The sequence below is a fragment of the Pseudogymnoascus verrucosus genome (genome assembly GCF_001662655.1).
Source record: "Pseudogymnoascus verrucosus strain UAMH 10579 unplaced genomic scaffold scaffold_7, whole genome shotgun sequence".
Taxonomy (NCBI): domain Eukaryota; kingdom Fungi; phylum Ascomycota; class Leotiomycetes; order Thelebolales; family Thelebolaceae; genus Pseudogymnoascus; species Pseudogymnoascus verrucosus.
In genome coordinates, this window is record NW_017263658.1 from 15,024 (window position 1) to 31,924 (window position 16,901).

The following is a 16,901-nucleotide window of genomic DNA, read 5'->3' on the forward strand; positions in this document are numbered from 1 at the left end:
TCGGATTCTAACATATCTAAGCTGGACGGATACGTCAGGAGATTACACCATTCGCGCCATGGCCTTAGCAGCCGGGCTTTTTCTCCACGCGGGCTCTAGCCGCCTCTTTGCGTCCATCCTGGGATTTACAGGCCTGCCTATTTATACCGGTGCGCTGATATAGGTCCCCAAATCCGCGTCCAACACCTTATTTACCGTATTACACGCGGAACCAGTCTCATGATGCAGTCTCCTGAGGCCTACGGGAAGCGCGGGTATCTTAATCGTGAGGGTCTGGCTTTTACTAGCGACCCTCTCAGCACCCTGCTGAGTAGCTCCGCTTTCCTCATCCAAACTACTCTGTCTCACAGGAGTCTAACAAAATCATGACCCTCTTCGACGTAAGCGTCATGCACCTCTTCATCGACAGATACTCCATCCAGGGGTCTCCAGTCGTGCGTATCATTAGCCCACACGCTGTAGACATGGCCGAATGCCTGATATCAAGGTTCGCCTCTTCTTATGCTCTATGAGGATGGGGATTTAACGCAAACCAGGCAGGCGCCTCGGTCCAGGGCGTGAACAGCCTCAAAATCCTCTAGGCGCCTACCGACCAGAGTGGCAAAGAGTCCTAGGGGACGATCGAGGCAAAAGCCTCGACTGCCGGCATTACAGCGAAAGGGCCATCGTCGAACAGCGCATCAAAGACTCCTGCGAGGAGATGGCGGACAAGATCGAGGAGCACGTTGCCGTCCTAGACTCCAACCTCGCAGCGCAGCGAAGATATCATCGCCTGTTCAAGCACCTCCGCCAGCTGGCTTCGGATGAAGACGACGCTCGGGAGTAAGGAGTCTCCCGTCCCACAGCGCACGATCCGATCGCGTCGCCCAGCTCGACCATGCACTAATTCGATCGTCTCGATCTTCAAACTTGCTGTTCTCGCATCCCTCACGGGTTGGGCGATTGCACCTCGCTGTGTATCCCCTCGTCATTTATCATGCCTGCCCTGCTTGTCTTGTCCACGCGCATGATTCGATAGCCTCGCCTTGGTGTCCTCGCGTTTTCCTGTTATCTGTGAGCTGCACCCGGCCCCCTATCACGCTAAGAACTAAGAGCACTGCCTGCCCCATCCCCAATCGATCCTATCAGCATTCTTGCTCGCATTACCCACGGACTGGTGCGATCACACCTCGCCATGCAACCACTTTTCTTCTCCTGTCTGCCTGGTCCGCCCTGATTTCTTCACCTATGAGCCGACCGCCGAGCTCTACCTTCTCGCTCATGTGTCTATGCCGGCCTGCTTCCATATCTGTTCCCGTCGAGGTCTACTCTACCGGCAGCCTGCGTTTGATCTTCTCTGTTCCCGCCGAGTTATACTACGCCAGCCTACATTTGATCTGCTTAACCTGCTTTAGCACCCGGAGCTGAAGATGCCGGGCCTGTTACGGATGTGAGACTAGGCCCGTAGCAGGCCGCTACGCCACGTCTAGGAGCTACTATCACATGTTTGAGGCTGTTTGAGAGCTTTAGCTCAGGCCCTCACTCTAGCCTACTTACACCACGTAGGCTCCGTAGATAGTTTAGTTAGTCAATTGATTGTATTACTGCATACTATGCTATATACTCTAGTTTTCGATGTCCCTATTTTCGCCTGCATTTTACCACCTATGGGATACACAGCCGTTTTCGCTATGAATCTCTAGCTACAGCTAATATCCTCTAACGTATTTCACATACGAGTGGCCTACACAAGCGAGTGGCCTACCAAAACACTAAAATTTGACTATTACTGCCTACTACTACACCACCACCCTACATAATGACCCTTATTCAATCGTAATTAAATCCTCGTGCCTCTCGCACGTACAGGAGTTATGGCCTATAATACTACATAAGCCGCAGCGCTTGTGTTGGCCCTTAGAGCCTACCTACCAACTACTCTTACTTGCTACCTCTATACAGACTTAAGCTTTAACCTTAGCACTTTAAACAATATCCTCTCCCTCTTATATAGAGAGACTACCCCCTTGCATTATACACCTCTTACACTTCCTTTCCCTCCTATTTTTCTACTCATTTGCTGCTTATAGAGCCTTAACTTCTACCTTAAGTAGAATAGTAGAATGTATTATAACTTACACCCCTTTAACAAAGTAGCTAATAGCATTATTAATTAAGGTAGGAGAGCTATTCTAATGTTATACAACATAGTTCTTAATATGCTCTATTTAAAAATTAAGCTCCTTTATAGTTTAAGAAGGTCTTTAAAGTCTAATTATTACTCTTAACTATTAGAGGAGTTAGAGTTCTTAAGTATAGATTAAGCTAAGAAAGAATATTATATAGCTTATATAAAACTACTCTTATAGCTTAGAATCTACTCTTAATGTTCTACTCTATAAATGTAGCTTTAAATGCTTCCTTAAATATAAAGAGAAACCTAAGCTTTATAATATAGTTTAGCCTATTCTATATAAAGGTTTTAATCTAACATCTATATAAAAGCTTTAGTAGAGTAAAGCAGCTTATATTAAGTAGCTAAAGAATGTATAATAAGTATAATAGTATATAAAGGGTAATTATCTTCTATTTTATATAATAGTACTAAAATTAAGCTAAGAGGTAGCTCTTATGTCTATTAAGAATAAGAAGATAATAGGTTCTAATTATATAAGTGCTTATATGTTAATTAAAGTGTTAAATCTACTTATACCTAATTAAATTTAAAGTCTACCTATTCTTACTTAATATAATTACTTAATTGTCTTAAGTCCTTATACTAAATAAAGAGGTAATTCTATACTTTAAAAATAATAAATAGTAGGAGTGCCTATCTATATAAATTAACACCTTAGATAATTAACACCTATTCCCTATTCTCTAGCTATATAGTCTTTAGATAGCTCTTTACTCTTAAGCTTATAACTACCTTTATAGTAGTAATAACTCCTATTATAAAACCTACTTTATTAAAGTTATAGATATTCTACTTTAAGATGCTATATTTTATAACTATGTTTTATATAAGAGAGAACTACTATTTAATTATCTTTAGATCTTTACATTTTACTCTTTTATACTTATACTTTAACTAAACATTACTTTAATTTCTATATAACACTTTATAAAGTTAGTAGTCTAGTTAATCCTAATAGGGCTCTTACCTTATTTAGAGAGTAGAAGGTTAGCTATTTCTATATACCTTATAGCTAGAGTAGAAATCTACATAAATCTAGGTTAAGGATATACTAAACGAGAGCTAACTCTTTATATAGAGTTAACTTCTATAAGTTAGGAATAGAGTTACATTAAGAAGTCATTCCTTAAATTTGTTAACATAGTGTTGTTTAAGGGATATTATATAATGCTATAGATACTTAAACACTTTAGAACTAGCCTTGTTTAATTATACTAATTACTAATAGTATTCTACCCTCCTAATTAGAGGATTTAGCTTATGTTAGTTGTAGCATGTTGTCTGCTGTTAAGTTGACGCGTCTTAGTGTTTTAGTGGGCCACTCGCTTATGTGGGCCACTCGTATGTGAAATACGTTAACACATTCTAATAATCTGTCTGTCTAGTAACTGAAATGCATACACGGGGCAAGTCGGTCCGCCCTTGCCGTGGCTTGTGACTAGCGGCTTAACAAAAAGGGGGCTGTGCAGAGTACAGACATCTGGAATTCATGGGCTAAAAACTCCATTTGTTATAGGGAGTGGAAATTGAGCTTCCGCCCATATTCGCATTGCACTCTCATTGGTCGGATTGGTACCACGGAATACTAAGCCGGGTAAGAAACCGGACTGATATTACCTTGCTGCTCCTGCATGCAATCGTTGCTTGCTGCTGTCATGCGGGGGAACATACCCCCGTTAGCAGGGTTGTAGTCGCCGCTGTCATGCGGGGGAATATACCCCTGTTAGTGGTGTAGTAGAGATGAGGGGGTTCAAGCTTTGTCCTAGTGCGCTAAAGGCCTTGGTTTCCCCCCTTCTCCCGTTAATATCTACGACATACACTAATCCACCTTCTCCCGTAACTACCATACCCCGCCCCCTCTGCCTTGCCTCTGTATCTTCCATTCCTATGAACAAATTGCTAGCGTCCGTATACTGAGTGTTTAGGCGAGATGCTACCGCCTTGCCGTATTGTCGCGATCTCTCTAGTGTTTCTAGCTCTACAAAACCTTAGTTTTCATTATGAAAATAGAGGTAATACGGACTAATATGACCCCGTGTTAATGGCGTTCGTCAATATATAAAGATGACGATAATTGCGAGATATCAATAACAAGATACAATCCACCATTCTTAAGATAACTTACACAAAAGAAATCGATTAATATGAAGCTTATATATATTGTCACAGCTTTTGCTCTCTCAGCCGCAGCCGCTCCTGTTGAATCCTCAAACAACAATGAAAATATTGTAAGCTAATGCTTATGATACTAAGTTCCTACATCTAATAGTCATGGTACAGGAGGCGCGTCAGACCCTCACTTGCACCTCTTCCACGAGCAGCTGTGAGTCCTATATTTATCCTTATAAATGCTTCCCTTTTTGCTAACATGAAACGTTAGCTTGCTATTCACGCTGTCAGAGCCAGGGTATTCCGGGTTACGGTGCTTGCTCAGGATACGTATGATTACTCCTGCTATCGTCTGTGAATCAGGCATATACTAATTGAATTCTATAGTGTCATTTGTTAGATGGCACCCATGGTTACTGCGTGTGCAGTTGCCCGCACCCATAATTGACGTATCACACGTCAGTTTGGGAGGATTCTCTCGCTTTCGCTTCTATGTTTGTGGTGGGTTGTTGCAGGTCGTTGGTCTCCGTTTGTATAGAGTCCTACAAAAGAGTATGGAATAGAGGAATCCTATACATAACAGCTACTCTTGTCCTAGGATGAAGGATGGTAGAGTTAGCAGCGTGTGTTAGTTATTAAGAATTGGATCTCTATTTTCAACTTTACATGCTCTCGCCACTCTTAGGTAAGATAATATTAAAATTACTATTATAATTTATATAAACACTTAGGAATCATGTAGAACATTTGCAAGTCGTCCTTCTAACTAGTAGATGGTGCAACTAAGTCGTAATAGTTTTTATCATTTATGTAACGTATTTCACGTACAAGTGGCCTACACGAGCGAGTAGCCCACTAAAACGCTAAAATGCATTAACTTTACAAATTTTAACATACCACAACTAACACAAGCCTAGTCCTCTAATTAGGAGGGTAGAATACTATTAGTAATTAGCTGGATCTGCCGTGTAGATGGTCTGGATTATGGGATTGTCTGCAGTGCCTATGCCCCTTCTATTAAGCAGAGCACCCAAGGACAGTAGTCCTGGCACCACAGACAGCAAGCGGTTACGCATAACTACCTTGCTAGATGCGTGGTGAATTGTAAATAGGAGTGGCTCTTAGGACAAAACGATACAAAAGGCAGACGTATCTCGACAAAGGCATAGTACGATGCTGACCAGAATACATCTTATCTAGCAATTTATACGACTTGAAGAATGTAAATTTTTACATGTCTTCCCTTCAAATCAACGTCACACCCGATACTATGCCAACCCCCCTAACCACCTCATTTTAGGCTAAAAGCAATGGCTGTTGGGGGAGGGGATGAGTGCAATGACGGAGCAATTTAATAGTAGCGCAACAGTGCATGGTTTCGTGAACGAACTAACGCCGGGTTTATAAACACTACATAGGCCGTAGTATGGGGTGTCTGTTATTACTCGGCTTGAAAGGTGGGTCGTGCGGGGTATGTTCAGTGATGTCCGTGCTGTCAATAACTACTTGACCAATTGCTTTAAAAATCAAACAGAGTGCTTTTATGATTATAAAAAGCTAAGATTATATTTTTATAACTTATTATTAAAGGGTTGTCAAGATACTAAGTTACGAAATTCACGATTTTTGGTGTAAAATGCAGTGTTCCGCTCGCCCGTGTGTTCCGCTCGCATGTGAACCACATTAGTTATTTGTAGTTTATAATAGAGAGATGATTGGGGTGGACCACTCGCTTGTGTGAACCACTCGCTTGTGTCGCACGTTAGCAAGCAGAAGTAAAAGGGAAGAAACAAGAGTTCATTTTGTCTGTGCTTGATTTATGCAAATATGAACAAGTCTCCGGCCGGAATAGAAGAAATTTAAAACGCAGCCATCAGCAGCTCCATCCCTCCACACTATGTACAATCTCGACCTTCGAAGCCGTCCGAGCCTCAATCCGATGATCACACTAAGTGAAAGAGAAGTCGGCCTTTCAGTCTTTTGACGACACTGTCAATCATCTCTTACGATGAGATGGTGACACTGGCGCTTCCCTTGCCACTCCAGGCCTCCACCGCCACGACCTGGTAATTAAAGTTGCTGTTACCGAAGCCGTGCTGGGCCCAGAAGTTGAAATGGTTGCTGGTAGTGACAGTTCCAGACGTGCGCTGATTCTGTCGAACGGAGAAGTACTGCGTGAAGGTGCTCGTACCCGTGATGGATGGCTGGTTTGTACGAGTGTCGGTGCAGACGGTGTATGTGCCTCCGTCAGAGGAGACGGTACCAAGGTTCGTTGCCCCGCTGCAAGGGTTATAACTGCCGTAGCTCTCGACTATGTAGTATTCGGCTTGAGGAGAATTGATCCAACCGTATACGGCGAGGTAGGAGCCAGAGCCGGAGGCGCTGTAGGATGACGAGTAGGAGATAGAGCTGACAAACGTTAAATACGAGACTCACGTTAAGAGACATGGCAACCTACCGAGCAGAGCCAGTGCTCCAGCCCAAACCAACGACGAAATCGTTACTAACTCCATCCTGCCAGTACATGGAATAGGTTCCGGCACCTTCGTTGTACGTGAAGGCACCAAGGTTGCCGTTGTAGTTCTGGACGTAGTTAACCGAACTACGCTCCACCAAAGCAGATTCGGTGACTGGGGCGGCGAATGCTGTGGCCAAGAGGCCCGCCAACGCTGTGGTGATCTTCATGTTGATTGAAGAGAATGCCGAAGAGATGTGTGTAGATGGAAGAGAAGCTGTGCTGGTCCTGGAAAAGGCTAATGTTGTTACGGATCCGTTCTCCTTATATGCATATTTTGAAAAAGTGACCGACGCATTTATCCCTTTTACCCGCACGACTAACCTGCTCGAACAGGTGCATTTTGTCGTGTGATCACTGATGGCTAAAGGAGCGGATGTTGTTTTGAGCACGTAGAGTCGAACAGTTCCACATATGCACCAAATCTGACCTATAAATCTTGGCAATGCTTGTAAGTCATCGTGTAGGGGTTGCCTATGACAGGTCGGTAATTCTGGGGTTCCATTGTAACCCCGCCGTCGGCACTGCAGTTCAGTAGTTCTGGAGAAGCCACGGCCCTTGGCACCGCAGTGGGTAAAGGCACTGCGGCTGGGTAAAATCGCCGCGGTTGGTAAAGTCGCTGTAGTTGGGTAGAACCACTGTAGTTGGGTAAATGCACCGCTGTTGGGTAAAAGTGTGGAGGTGGGGAAGTGGGGATGTCACACGTCTTCCCCACGATTGCAACCACCACATACCCTGCAAGATATATTAACTGCTGGACGATAACGATGTCGTTATGGCGGATTGTACCACGGCAGTCGTGCGCAAGAGGTGGCTAAATGCGATGACATACACCCGCCAGCTGCGGAGTATATGGATATCTGATCAGTGTTTCCATCAATCGCGGTATCTATTTAGCACGTCACGTTTCATAACTTATTCTCGTCCGTATTTAGGCGATCTAGTAGGGCAATAATAATATTAGTAAGCAAAAGGGAGAGAAAGACGGAGGAATTACCATTTGTCTGCCCAGCTTGACAGATATTTACTGCAAAGTAGCTATGATTCATGCCTTTCGTGGCGAATAGTTAACCGAGGTTGCTTTTTAGGAAAGGGAGCGACATGATCCATCCCCTGACAGATCGTCCACCGGGTGGTCCCGATGAACACCCCACCAGAACGCATCTGGTCCCTGACCTATCGTTGCACAATCATCAGGGTTAACGCAGACCTGGTCATAAATTTCTCGCCACGTACTGTATTTAGCCCAGCTTTGCGGGAAAGAAGCATAACTATGCCGGTTACATACGAATTACCACTAAATTCGGCTTGGATGGCTATTTACTATAAGTTATACACAGGCTAATTGTGTTGGGCTTTCCTGTTTTAAAGAATTTGTCGTATAATGGGTGGTGGTATTACAATAAACGCCCATAAGTAACGGCCACGTAAGATTTAAGCGGATAACGCCATAATAACCTACGAATTACATATGATAATTAAAACATCAATCCTTCATGGAAGTCTTTAAAATTAAGCAATATAATAGATATAACGTACATGTATAGCGAATGTGCAAAACAAGCGAATGTGCAAAAATATCGCAACTACCCCATATGAATTGTGATAAGTCTACCACAACACTAGAAATCAATTAAAACTACTCGGAGACCTCTTCTTCAGACGTGTCTATTTCAATCTGACAAGTGCGCGCATTATGCTTAGTCCTACCACATTTTCCATAGCGACGAGCACGGGTTTCTTCCCTCGGCTTGCGACTACCACTTGCCCTTATTTCCTGCTCTACTTGCTGTATAACGTCCCTCTCATCCTGTAGATCCTGCGCATCCTGTTGACTAAGTGATCCTCCTTGCCGTAGGCGTGTTTTTTTTGCCCTCCGGCGCTTGCTTAGTACTTCATTTACCTGTCGTAGGTTTTGGTTCTCTGCCTTTAATAATGCTAATTGATGCATTATTTGCAATGCGCCCTTTGTAAACTGGTCAATAGCTGCATAGATTAAGGTTGGAGAGCTATTTTGATGGCGTGAAATCCGAGTTTTAATAAATGTAGACTGTGACATAGCTTCAATTAGGTTGTTTAGCGTCTAGGAAACCTAAGGTTGAGCGGTACTAGGGCGGGAGCTTGGAGGTGTTGGTGTCTTTAACTTAAGATCAAGTGTAGAGATCACTCTATTTGGGTCGAATGGAAGAAGTCCAGCACCTCGGAAGCCTCCTTAAATGTTACTTTCTGTCATTGCAATGTTAAATGTAGCGTGGAAGGTAGGAAAGAAGTCATCCTTAGTAATGTGAGAAATATGAGCTCGCATTATATCTTTAATTTGCCGACCGTAAGCCTTTTTTAAAGGGCCAAAACAGCTAATATCAAGCGGTTGGAGTATATGGGAAGAATGAGCAGGCATGCAGAGAGTTATAATGTTGTGTTCCTTGCAGTACTCCTCAAACTCATCTGAATGGTGGCTCTCATGACCATCAAGGACTAAGAGGCGATAACCACTAACACTCCGGGCCTTTGTATGCTTCTCAAAATGCTGAATCCAATCCATGCCTCTCTCGTTTGTAGTCTAGCCATTTTCCGTAACAGCAATTACCTAATCGCTTGGAAATCCACTATTCTCATACTATGATGCAAGGTGGTTTTTGCTAGCAACAACGATGAATGGCAGTACTGCCTAGCCTTGAGAACTAACGCCTTAGATTACTGTAACCCATTCCCGATTACTAGGCTGTACTTTCTTTGCTTTTACCCGCCCGTCTAAGCTTGTTACAACCATAGCAGTTGAGATAACACCTATTATAAACCTAGTCTCATCAAAGTTGTAGATATCTGCATCGTTGATTCTATACTTCGCAATTGTATTCTGTACAAGCTCAAACCAACTACGGATAACTTCTGGGTCTTCACACTTAGCCCTCTAGTAGTCGTATTTGCGCTAGAAGCGTGTCTAGAGCTCTGTGTGGCGCTTCACAAAGTTTGAAGCCCAACGCGACCTAACGCGTGGCGCGTCGCGTGTTGCAAGTAGTCGATTTGCTATATCTTCAACAATAGACATCCGCGGAGGAAATCCTTTAGCAGCTAGGTTGAGTATGTGTTGAACAAGGACTGATTCCTCTAGGTTTGACAATTTCCGTGAATTGGCTATAATATCACGTCGTGGTTGCATACCATGTAGACGGCGACTAAGCTTGCAGTGGTCTACAGAATAGGTCTTAGCTACAGCGTAAAGGCGTAGCGTAGGGTCTCTTTGAATAGCTTGGATAGCTAAGGTCAACTCTCTCTCGTCATTTTTAAAAGGCATGTTATGTTGTGGTGGAATTATCGAGTTTAGTTAGGGGGTAGGGTGGTCGCGATATTTTTGCACATTCGCTTGTTTTGCACATTCGCTATACATGTACGTTATACATATAAATTACTTATACTTATTTTTAATAATAACGGAAAATAACTAGTACTTTGTATGCCACCCGTTTGCCAGAATGCACATCTTAATCCTCTGTTCCATACTATGAATATAGCTTTCAAATAGACTGTTAGGTAACGTTTGCCATGCTTCTTTTAAACATTCTTCTACGTTTTTAATATCTTCTTCTAACTTCCCTCTACCTCCCATAATGTCTAGGAACATCTTGAGTGTAAGGCACTTCATTACGTGACATGCGTTTTCAATAGGATTAAGGTCTAGAGAGTATGGCGGCTAATCTATAGTCCACACTCTCTGCTCTTAGAACTAATTGCGAACTGTGTCTGCAGTATGTATAGAAGCATTATCTTGAATAAAGCAAGTGTCGTCTAACATATATTACACGTTTGCGTCAAGGCATTCGATGTATGAGTTTGCAGAAAAGCTATGTTTCTTCGACTCGAAATCACAGTCCATTATATATGTTCCGGCCCAACCACGAAATATGCCCGCTCGTGAGCTGGCTGGCCCAACCACGAGCGGGGTAAGTGGCGGTGTAGAACGTAGAAAGCCCTTTAAATCCAACATACCCCCATTATATACTGTATAGTAATAGCAATTATGGCTACTATTGCTTTAATAAACCCATTTCCACACAATGTGCGTACTGCTTTTGAAGCCTATATAAATAGTACAACCTATTATAATCGAGAGCTATTTTCAGACGAAAAGCAGAGCTATATGCGCACTATACTTGAAGATATAGCAGCCTATATACTACCAAATAAAGAGGCTGTTAATCTTAAACACCATACAATATTAAACTTTACACTTGTTTATAATGAGCTACATAGAAAGAGTGATGCAAGACATCCTACTTCTCAATATGTAGTTCAAAAAGCAGAGGTGTTTGATGTTATTGCACAAGAGCACCTAAAGCTTCTATATGCAGGCTAGAACAAGGTATAGCCTACTATTAAGCAACAGTACTATGGAATAAAGCGTGAGGATGTAGAGTTTATACTCAAACAGTGTAAGAATTACACCTTAAACCGACTAAATACTACAAAAGCTCCCTTAGTTCCTATTATTATAGGGCGAGCGTAGGAGTAGGTTCAAATTGATCTAATTAATATGCGCTACAAGCCTTTAGGATAGTATAAGTGGATTCTTTATATAAAGGATCACTTCTCAAAGTATACATAGCTTTACCTATTGAAAAGCAAGCACGCAGAGCCAATTTTAGACTGCTTTGCTCAATTCATTGCAGCTTTCTTACCTCCTAAGATTATGCAAGCTAATAATGGGAAGGAATTCAAAGGGGCTCTCCTTATTCTACTACGGAAGTATGGAATTCAGGTGGTAAATGGAGTACCACGATTACTGCAAACGCAAGGCCTAGTTAAGCAGGCAAATGGAGTTGTTGAGAATAAGCTCTAGGCATGGAAAATGGATCACGGGTCTACAGAATGGAAGAATGGGCTACTTGAAGTAGTGCTTGCTATGAACACCTAAATCCACTCTACAATTGGGTGTGCGCCAGCTAAGCTTCTATTCCAAGAGCGGAGCTCATACATTGACTGGCTCAACAGTCAGGCCCGGAAGGATCTGTCAATTGGAGTTGAGCAGGAAGACCCAACTATGGGCCCGATATTTGAGAGTGATCTTGAGCCCGAAGCTCTAATTGACCCACAGCTCCGCCAGGCGCCAGAGCTCTCAATTGAGCTCAGAATTGGGAGCTCCTACTCTGAGCCAGAACTCGGAATTGAGCTCGCAATTGAGAGCTCCCACTCTGAGCCAGAACTCGGAATTGAGCTCGCAATTGAGAGTTCCCACTCCGAGCCAGAACTCGGAATTGAGCTCGCAATTGAGAGCTCACACTCTGAGCCAGAAATTGGAATTGAGCTTCAGTGTGGGACCCGGGCTCGAGTTCCAGCTCAGCTTAGAACTGAGCTTCAGCTTACACCAGATCCTGTAATTGAGAGAGCTATAGTAGCTACTCAACGAGCAAGGATTTCTATGGTGCGGAAGTATACAAAGAAGCATGATATTCAGCACTTTAATATAGGAGCAATAGTCTCTATAAAGGTTCCTCGAGAGGATAGAACCTCAACTGATAATAAGAGGCTATTTGCACGCATTCTAGAAGAGCCTTACCCTTATAGGTATTGCATTCTTACACCTTCAGGTGTTATACAACGCCTTATACCTACAAAATCACTTAGAGTTGTAGAGCAAGCTCTATAGTCTAATATCATTATTCCTACTTCTACAAAGCAAGTAACACTAGGGCTTGCAGCTAGAGAGGCTTCTACAAGCGTACGGGTTAGAATATCATGTCAGTGCAAACAGCAGTGTGGTACAAAGCGGTGCCGGTGCTATAAGGAAGCAAAGGAGTGTAGTGTACACTGTCATAATGATGACTATGACTGTGGGAATTTATCAGGCCTTGCTACTCGTACAGAAATAGCTTTAGTTAAGAGGCCTCGTCGGAAACGAGCACGGGCAGACACAGCTGGAAACGTAGCTATATAGATCAATTGATTACTTTTATTTCTAATTACTCGTGGTTGGGCCGGAACATATATGTAGAGTACTGTATGTATGGTCCTCCGCCGTGCCTCCCCCCATTCAACCTACAGATAGCAAATCCTCGGCTCCCCGCCGCCGCAGACGCAGAAGCCGAAACTCACACAAACTCAACTTCGAATATTTCAACCACCACGCGTCCCCATACCTCACCACATACTGCTTTCGACTCGTGGGAACAAGGCCTCGTATAATAAAGGCGAAGAGGAGGGGAATTTCCATTTTTGCGCAGTTTCTACATATTTTCTACTAACTTGCGCACATTTAACAGGAGAAAGTAGTAAATTCTACGACTATAGGCACTATAGGGGACATGCTTGATTTCTGCGCATAATCGGCTATAAACTATAAAGTATGCGCAGAATCTATAACTTGATGCATAAATCCCATAGTATAGGGAAAGACTTACCCTTACATAATTTAGGGGGGCTTCGCTGCTGTTTGAACATAAAACGCAAACTAACCTGTAATCTCAAGCACGGTTATATAAATACAACTCTCACCAGCTAGAAACGCCGATGTTTAATGACATTGAAATAAGGTTTTAGGGCGTCTGCGCGCACTATATCGGCTATACCCGTACCACAGACGGGTGCTCCTGCCAAGCCATCGGCTTACCCCTGTCACTGAGGAGCGGTACTCCCACCGAGGAGCGGCGCTCTTACCGTCAGCTCTTACTGTCAGTTCTCACTGTCGACTATCTGCTGTCGCTCATATACCTGCCGAAAACCTCCGTCATCCCCTCTTGCAATCTATGCAGAGATCTGCCTCTCGGCGCTGGCAAAATTATGAGAACACCGCCAGGCACATCCCATGCCGCTACGGGGAATTCCAGTAGACAGATTTACAGGAAGCTCTGCCCTCTACTATCCCCAAAGTTACACTCCTGCGATAGAATCCTCGTACACATCGCAGACGCTGAAGATGGAAAGATGAAGCTCGTCTCCGTTCACGCAGGTCGGACCGGGGCATTCCTGGTGCTCCATGTGACTGTAACGTACTTCTCGTAATATTTGGTCCTTCCTGTCGCTGTTTCCCTGTTATCGTTTGTTCTGCTGTTGTCTCTCTCACCGCCATTTTCTCACCACCGTCAAACCCATTGTCGTCAGCGCGCTCTCAACCCAAAGCCCATCGATATTAGCTGACAGTTTCATGGGATCTCATCTAGTCCCATGTTCTGTGTGAACATGTCTGATCTTCCACAGCCTACTACATAGTCTGTCTTGCCGGGATGAATCGACATTTGCCGCCTAATATATAGGGAAGTTCTCTTTGTCTAAGTACTAAATAGCGGGGATTAATACTTAATTGCCTTTATAGCATGGCGTGGGGAGAAACACACTTCATTTCCCCTATATTATAAAAAGCCATATTTCGGTGCTATAGGATACTAAATTTGCGCAAAAACCGTATGGAATATGAAATTCTGCGCGTAAAAGGGGAATCCCTATCTCTAACCTCATAGCTTAATTTTCGTAACACTTTCTTTCCCCTCATGTAAAATTTGCGCAAAAACTACACAGAATATGAAATTATGCGTAGAAAAGGGGAATCCCAACTATCCCTAACTCTACGGCTTAACTTTCGTAAAACTTCATTTTTCTCCCTATATATATACCCCCCTGCTAACCATTTCTCTCATATTCTATTTCTCTTCCTTTCATACTCGAAATCTTCTCCTTGCTGCTCTTCCCTATGCCGAAAGTTCTCCTTGGCCAATACTGGATATCTGATCGATACGCTTACCGCATACTTGGGCTACCACTACATTTGTGCTTGAACGGACAGCTATCCGATCCCAGCCTAACAGCGCTACCTGGTACAGCCTCACCTTAGGTTGCGCAACTCGACTCTGGTCATTCCCTGTGGTGGTGCTCAACGCATTCTGAAATCAATACAACTTTCTTTGGTAGGTCCTAATCCTCTTCATCTATCGGGCATCGACCTAACTTGACGTAGCATTACCAACCCGATTGCGGTCGCCAACCCCAAGTCTTTCGCGTCGGCTTCCTCAAAGTGCACACTGTCCTGTGCCATCTTGGTCTCCGACCCAAGTCTTATACTGTCCGGTACCTAGTAAGTCTACTCTAATTATTCAACACGATCCTTTCTAACTCGATGTAGTCTTATACGCGGCTCCGACCCCCTTGCCTATACGCCTTTCACCTCCATTCTACGCTCTCTAAATTGCTCTCTTCGTGATATCCGAGTCACTTACCTACGCCCTTGCGACATCCCGTCATAATGGCACCACAAGTCGTTAATGGGCCATCCCTCGAGGCATACCTTGCCCAAACGGCGAGATCCACATACGCACTTCCGTTTGAGTCGACCCCTATGGGATACCCGAAAATAATCGGCCGGACGTGGGACCCAGTTATCGGCTCTAGACCATTCACCATCGGAGTAATACCAATGGACATGCCGCTGTCAGATGGCGTAAAAACGCTGATGACGATATTAGCAGAGCGAAACACGGACGGTTTTACGATCGACAAACTCCACCGCTATATGGGCTTTGCTAAAGATGGAACACTACAGCCAAGCACTTACCCGGGGCGGGCAGACGATTTATGACGCTGCTAGGGAGTTGATTACAATCCATGGGCAAGTGATGCATGGATCGGCATATGATGACCGGCGGCGACCCAGCGGGAGGACAACAGAAAGGGATTATATGGTTCATATAGGTCATGCGCCGAGCACCAGGCTGGTTCTCAAAGCTCTACTACGGGCTAGATACGGACAATATCGCTGAAGCAAAGGCATATGCTCACGCCTAGGTCGAGCACCTAGAGCCGCGCAGAGAAAACCACCAAGACGCGATCAACGAATATAACAACGTGATACTTAATGAAGCCTGCTTTCGGATTGAGGACAGAACGGCCTTGTACCAAGAGCATCTCTTTGTCCAACATGCCATCGGCGAAGGAAGTGACGCCGGCTACCCAACAGACCTTGGGTCGACCAGCGATGATGAGTTCGATTTCGGGTCCGACTTCGGCTATAGTTCCGACCCTGATTATCAGTCGAAGAACACCGGTGCCATGCATAACGGCGCGATGACCATTTCCGCTGCGGCCGCAGAGGAAAGAGCAGCTCAGCGCATCCGAGACAGAGAGAGAGAGAGAACGGTGAACCACGACTCTATGATCGATGGAATGTGGCGAGCAAGCCTAAAATTCATCATGGCCACATTACGCCAGATCTCATGCGCAGGGCAGAGCATACGACCGAAAGCTCTAAGAACCATTTACTTTAACCGCCTCGAGGCCGAACTAATGGAAGCCCTTACATACATTCAAAAGAAATTCGGTCTCGTTAATGCAGAGGATATAACGGGTTTCGGAGGCATCTATAATATATAAGTTAGAACGGATGTGGGATAGTCAGGGGATGTAGTACGTACATGTTCAACCGCTACATATTAGGACGGGTAGCAAGAGGAGCACGAGGCGCCAGAGGAGTTGGGATCGAGCTGGTGTAGTCGGATAAGAGTCAGAGGCTTCTATATAGCAGGACGGATGCGAGTTGGACGAGAACTAAAAGTTAGAACTGGTATGAGACGGATGCGAGATGAGGTACTTACGATTCAGACTGCCAGCTCTCGTAACGGACACGGAACGGATAGGTATTCAGATCTTCCTTCTGTAAGTTAGAACCGATGCGAGTTGGACAAGAGTACGGCATACGTACAACTGCAAAACCAGCAATACCAGACACGCCCAACGCCTACTCGCTCTCGAACTCCCTGTCGATGCGTTCCATGGCCTCATCCCACGCTTTATCGGCGTGGTATTGTGTTTCCTCAGCCATGAATGGGCTCGCAGTTTCGATTGTAACGTCGGTCACGTGTCCAGGCACCACGCGCACGATGCGGTTGAGGAGGTTTTCATACTTCGCACCCATGGCCTTTTCCTTCTCGCGCGCATCTTCGAGTTCGGCTTTCAGAGTGGCGACCAGCTTCTTCTCAAGTTCATACATGGCTTTGTAAAGGTCCTTAGTCTTCGTTACTATTTATAAATATTAGATTTGAATTTATACGGTTGCGACACTGGCTTACCAGTCTCAAGGTCGTTGTTGTCAGCCATGATCATGGACTTTTTAGAGCCGTG

The 16,901-nt window shown here is 44.3% G+C and overlaps 4 protein-coding genes across 4 annotated transcripts; 2 read left to right on the top strand and 2 right to left on the bottom strand.

The window, feature by feature from the left end:
- Positions 1 to 365: 365 nt before the first annotated feature.
- Positions 366 to 826, top strand: VE01_02773 (uncharacterized protein; the record flags this gene model as incomplete). Its single annotated transcript, XM_018272277.1, has 2 exons — positions 366 to 487; positions 541 to 826. 2 exons carry the CDS (start codon positions 366 to 368, stop codon positions 824 to 826), a joined length of 408 nt encoding a protein of 135 aa, XP_018133285.1.
- A 5,462-nt stretch (positions 827 to 6,288) lies between these two features.
- On the bottom strand, positions 6,289 to 6,970 carry VE01_02774 (uncharacterized protein; the record flags this gene model as incomplete). Its single annotated transcript, XM_018272278.1, has 2 exons — positions 6,289 to 6,694; positions 6,744 to 6,970. 2 exons carry the CDS (start codon positions 6,968 to 6,970, stop codon positions 6,289 to 6,291), a joined length of 633 nt encoding a protein of 210 aa, XP_018133288.1.
- Positions 6,971 to 15,030: 8,060 nt separating this feature from the next.
- Positions 15,031 to 16,154, top strand: VE01_02775 (uncharacterized protein; the record flags this gene model as incomplete). Its single annotated transcript, XM_018272279.1, has 3 exons — positions 15,031 to 15,192; positions 15,251 to 15,466; positions 15,570 to 16,154. The coding sequence occupies 3 exons, from the start codon at positions 15,031 to 15,033 to the stop codon at positions 16,152 to 16,154; spliced, it is 963 nt and encodes a 320-aa protein (XP_018133287.1).
- Positions 16,155 to 16,518: 364 nt separating this feature from the next.
- Positions 16,519 to 16,877, bottom strand: VE01_02776 (uncharacterized protein; the record flags this gene model as incomplete). The annotated part of the gene is made up of 2 exons (XM_018272280.1): positions 16,519 to 16,799; positions 16,850 to 16,877. 2 exons carry the CDS (start codon positions 16,875 to 16,877, stop codon positions 16,519 to 16,521), a joined length of 309 nt encoding a protein of 102 aa, XP_018133290.1.
- Positions 16,878 to 16,901: the final 24 nt, after the last annotated feature.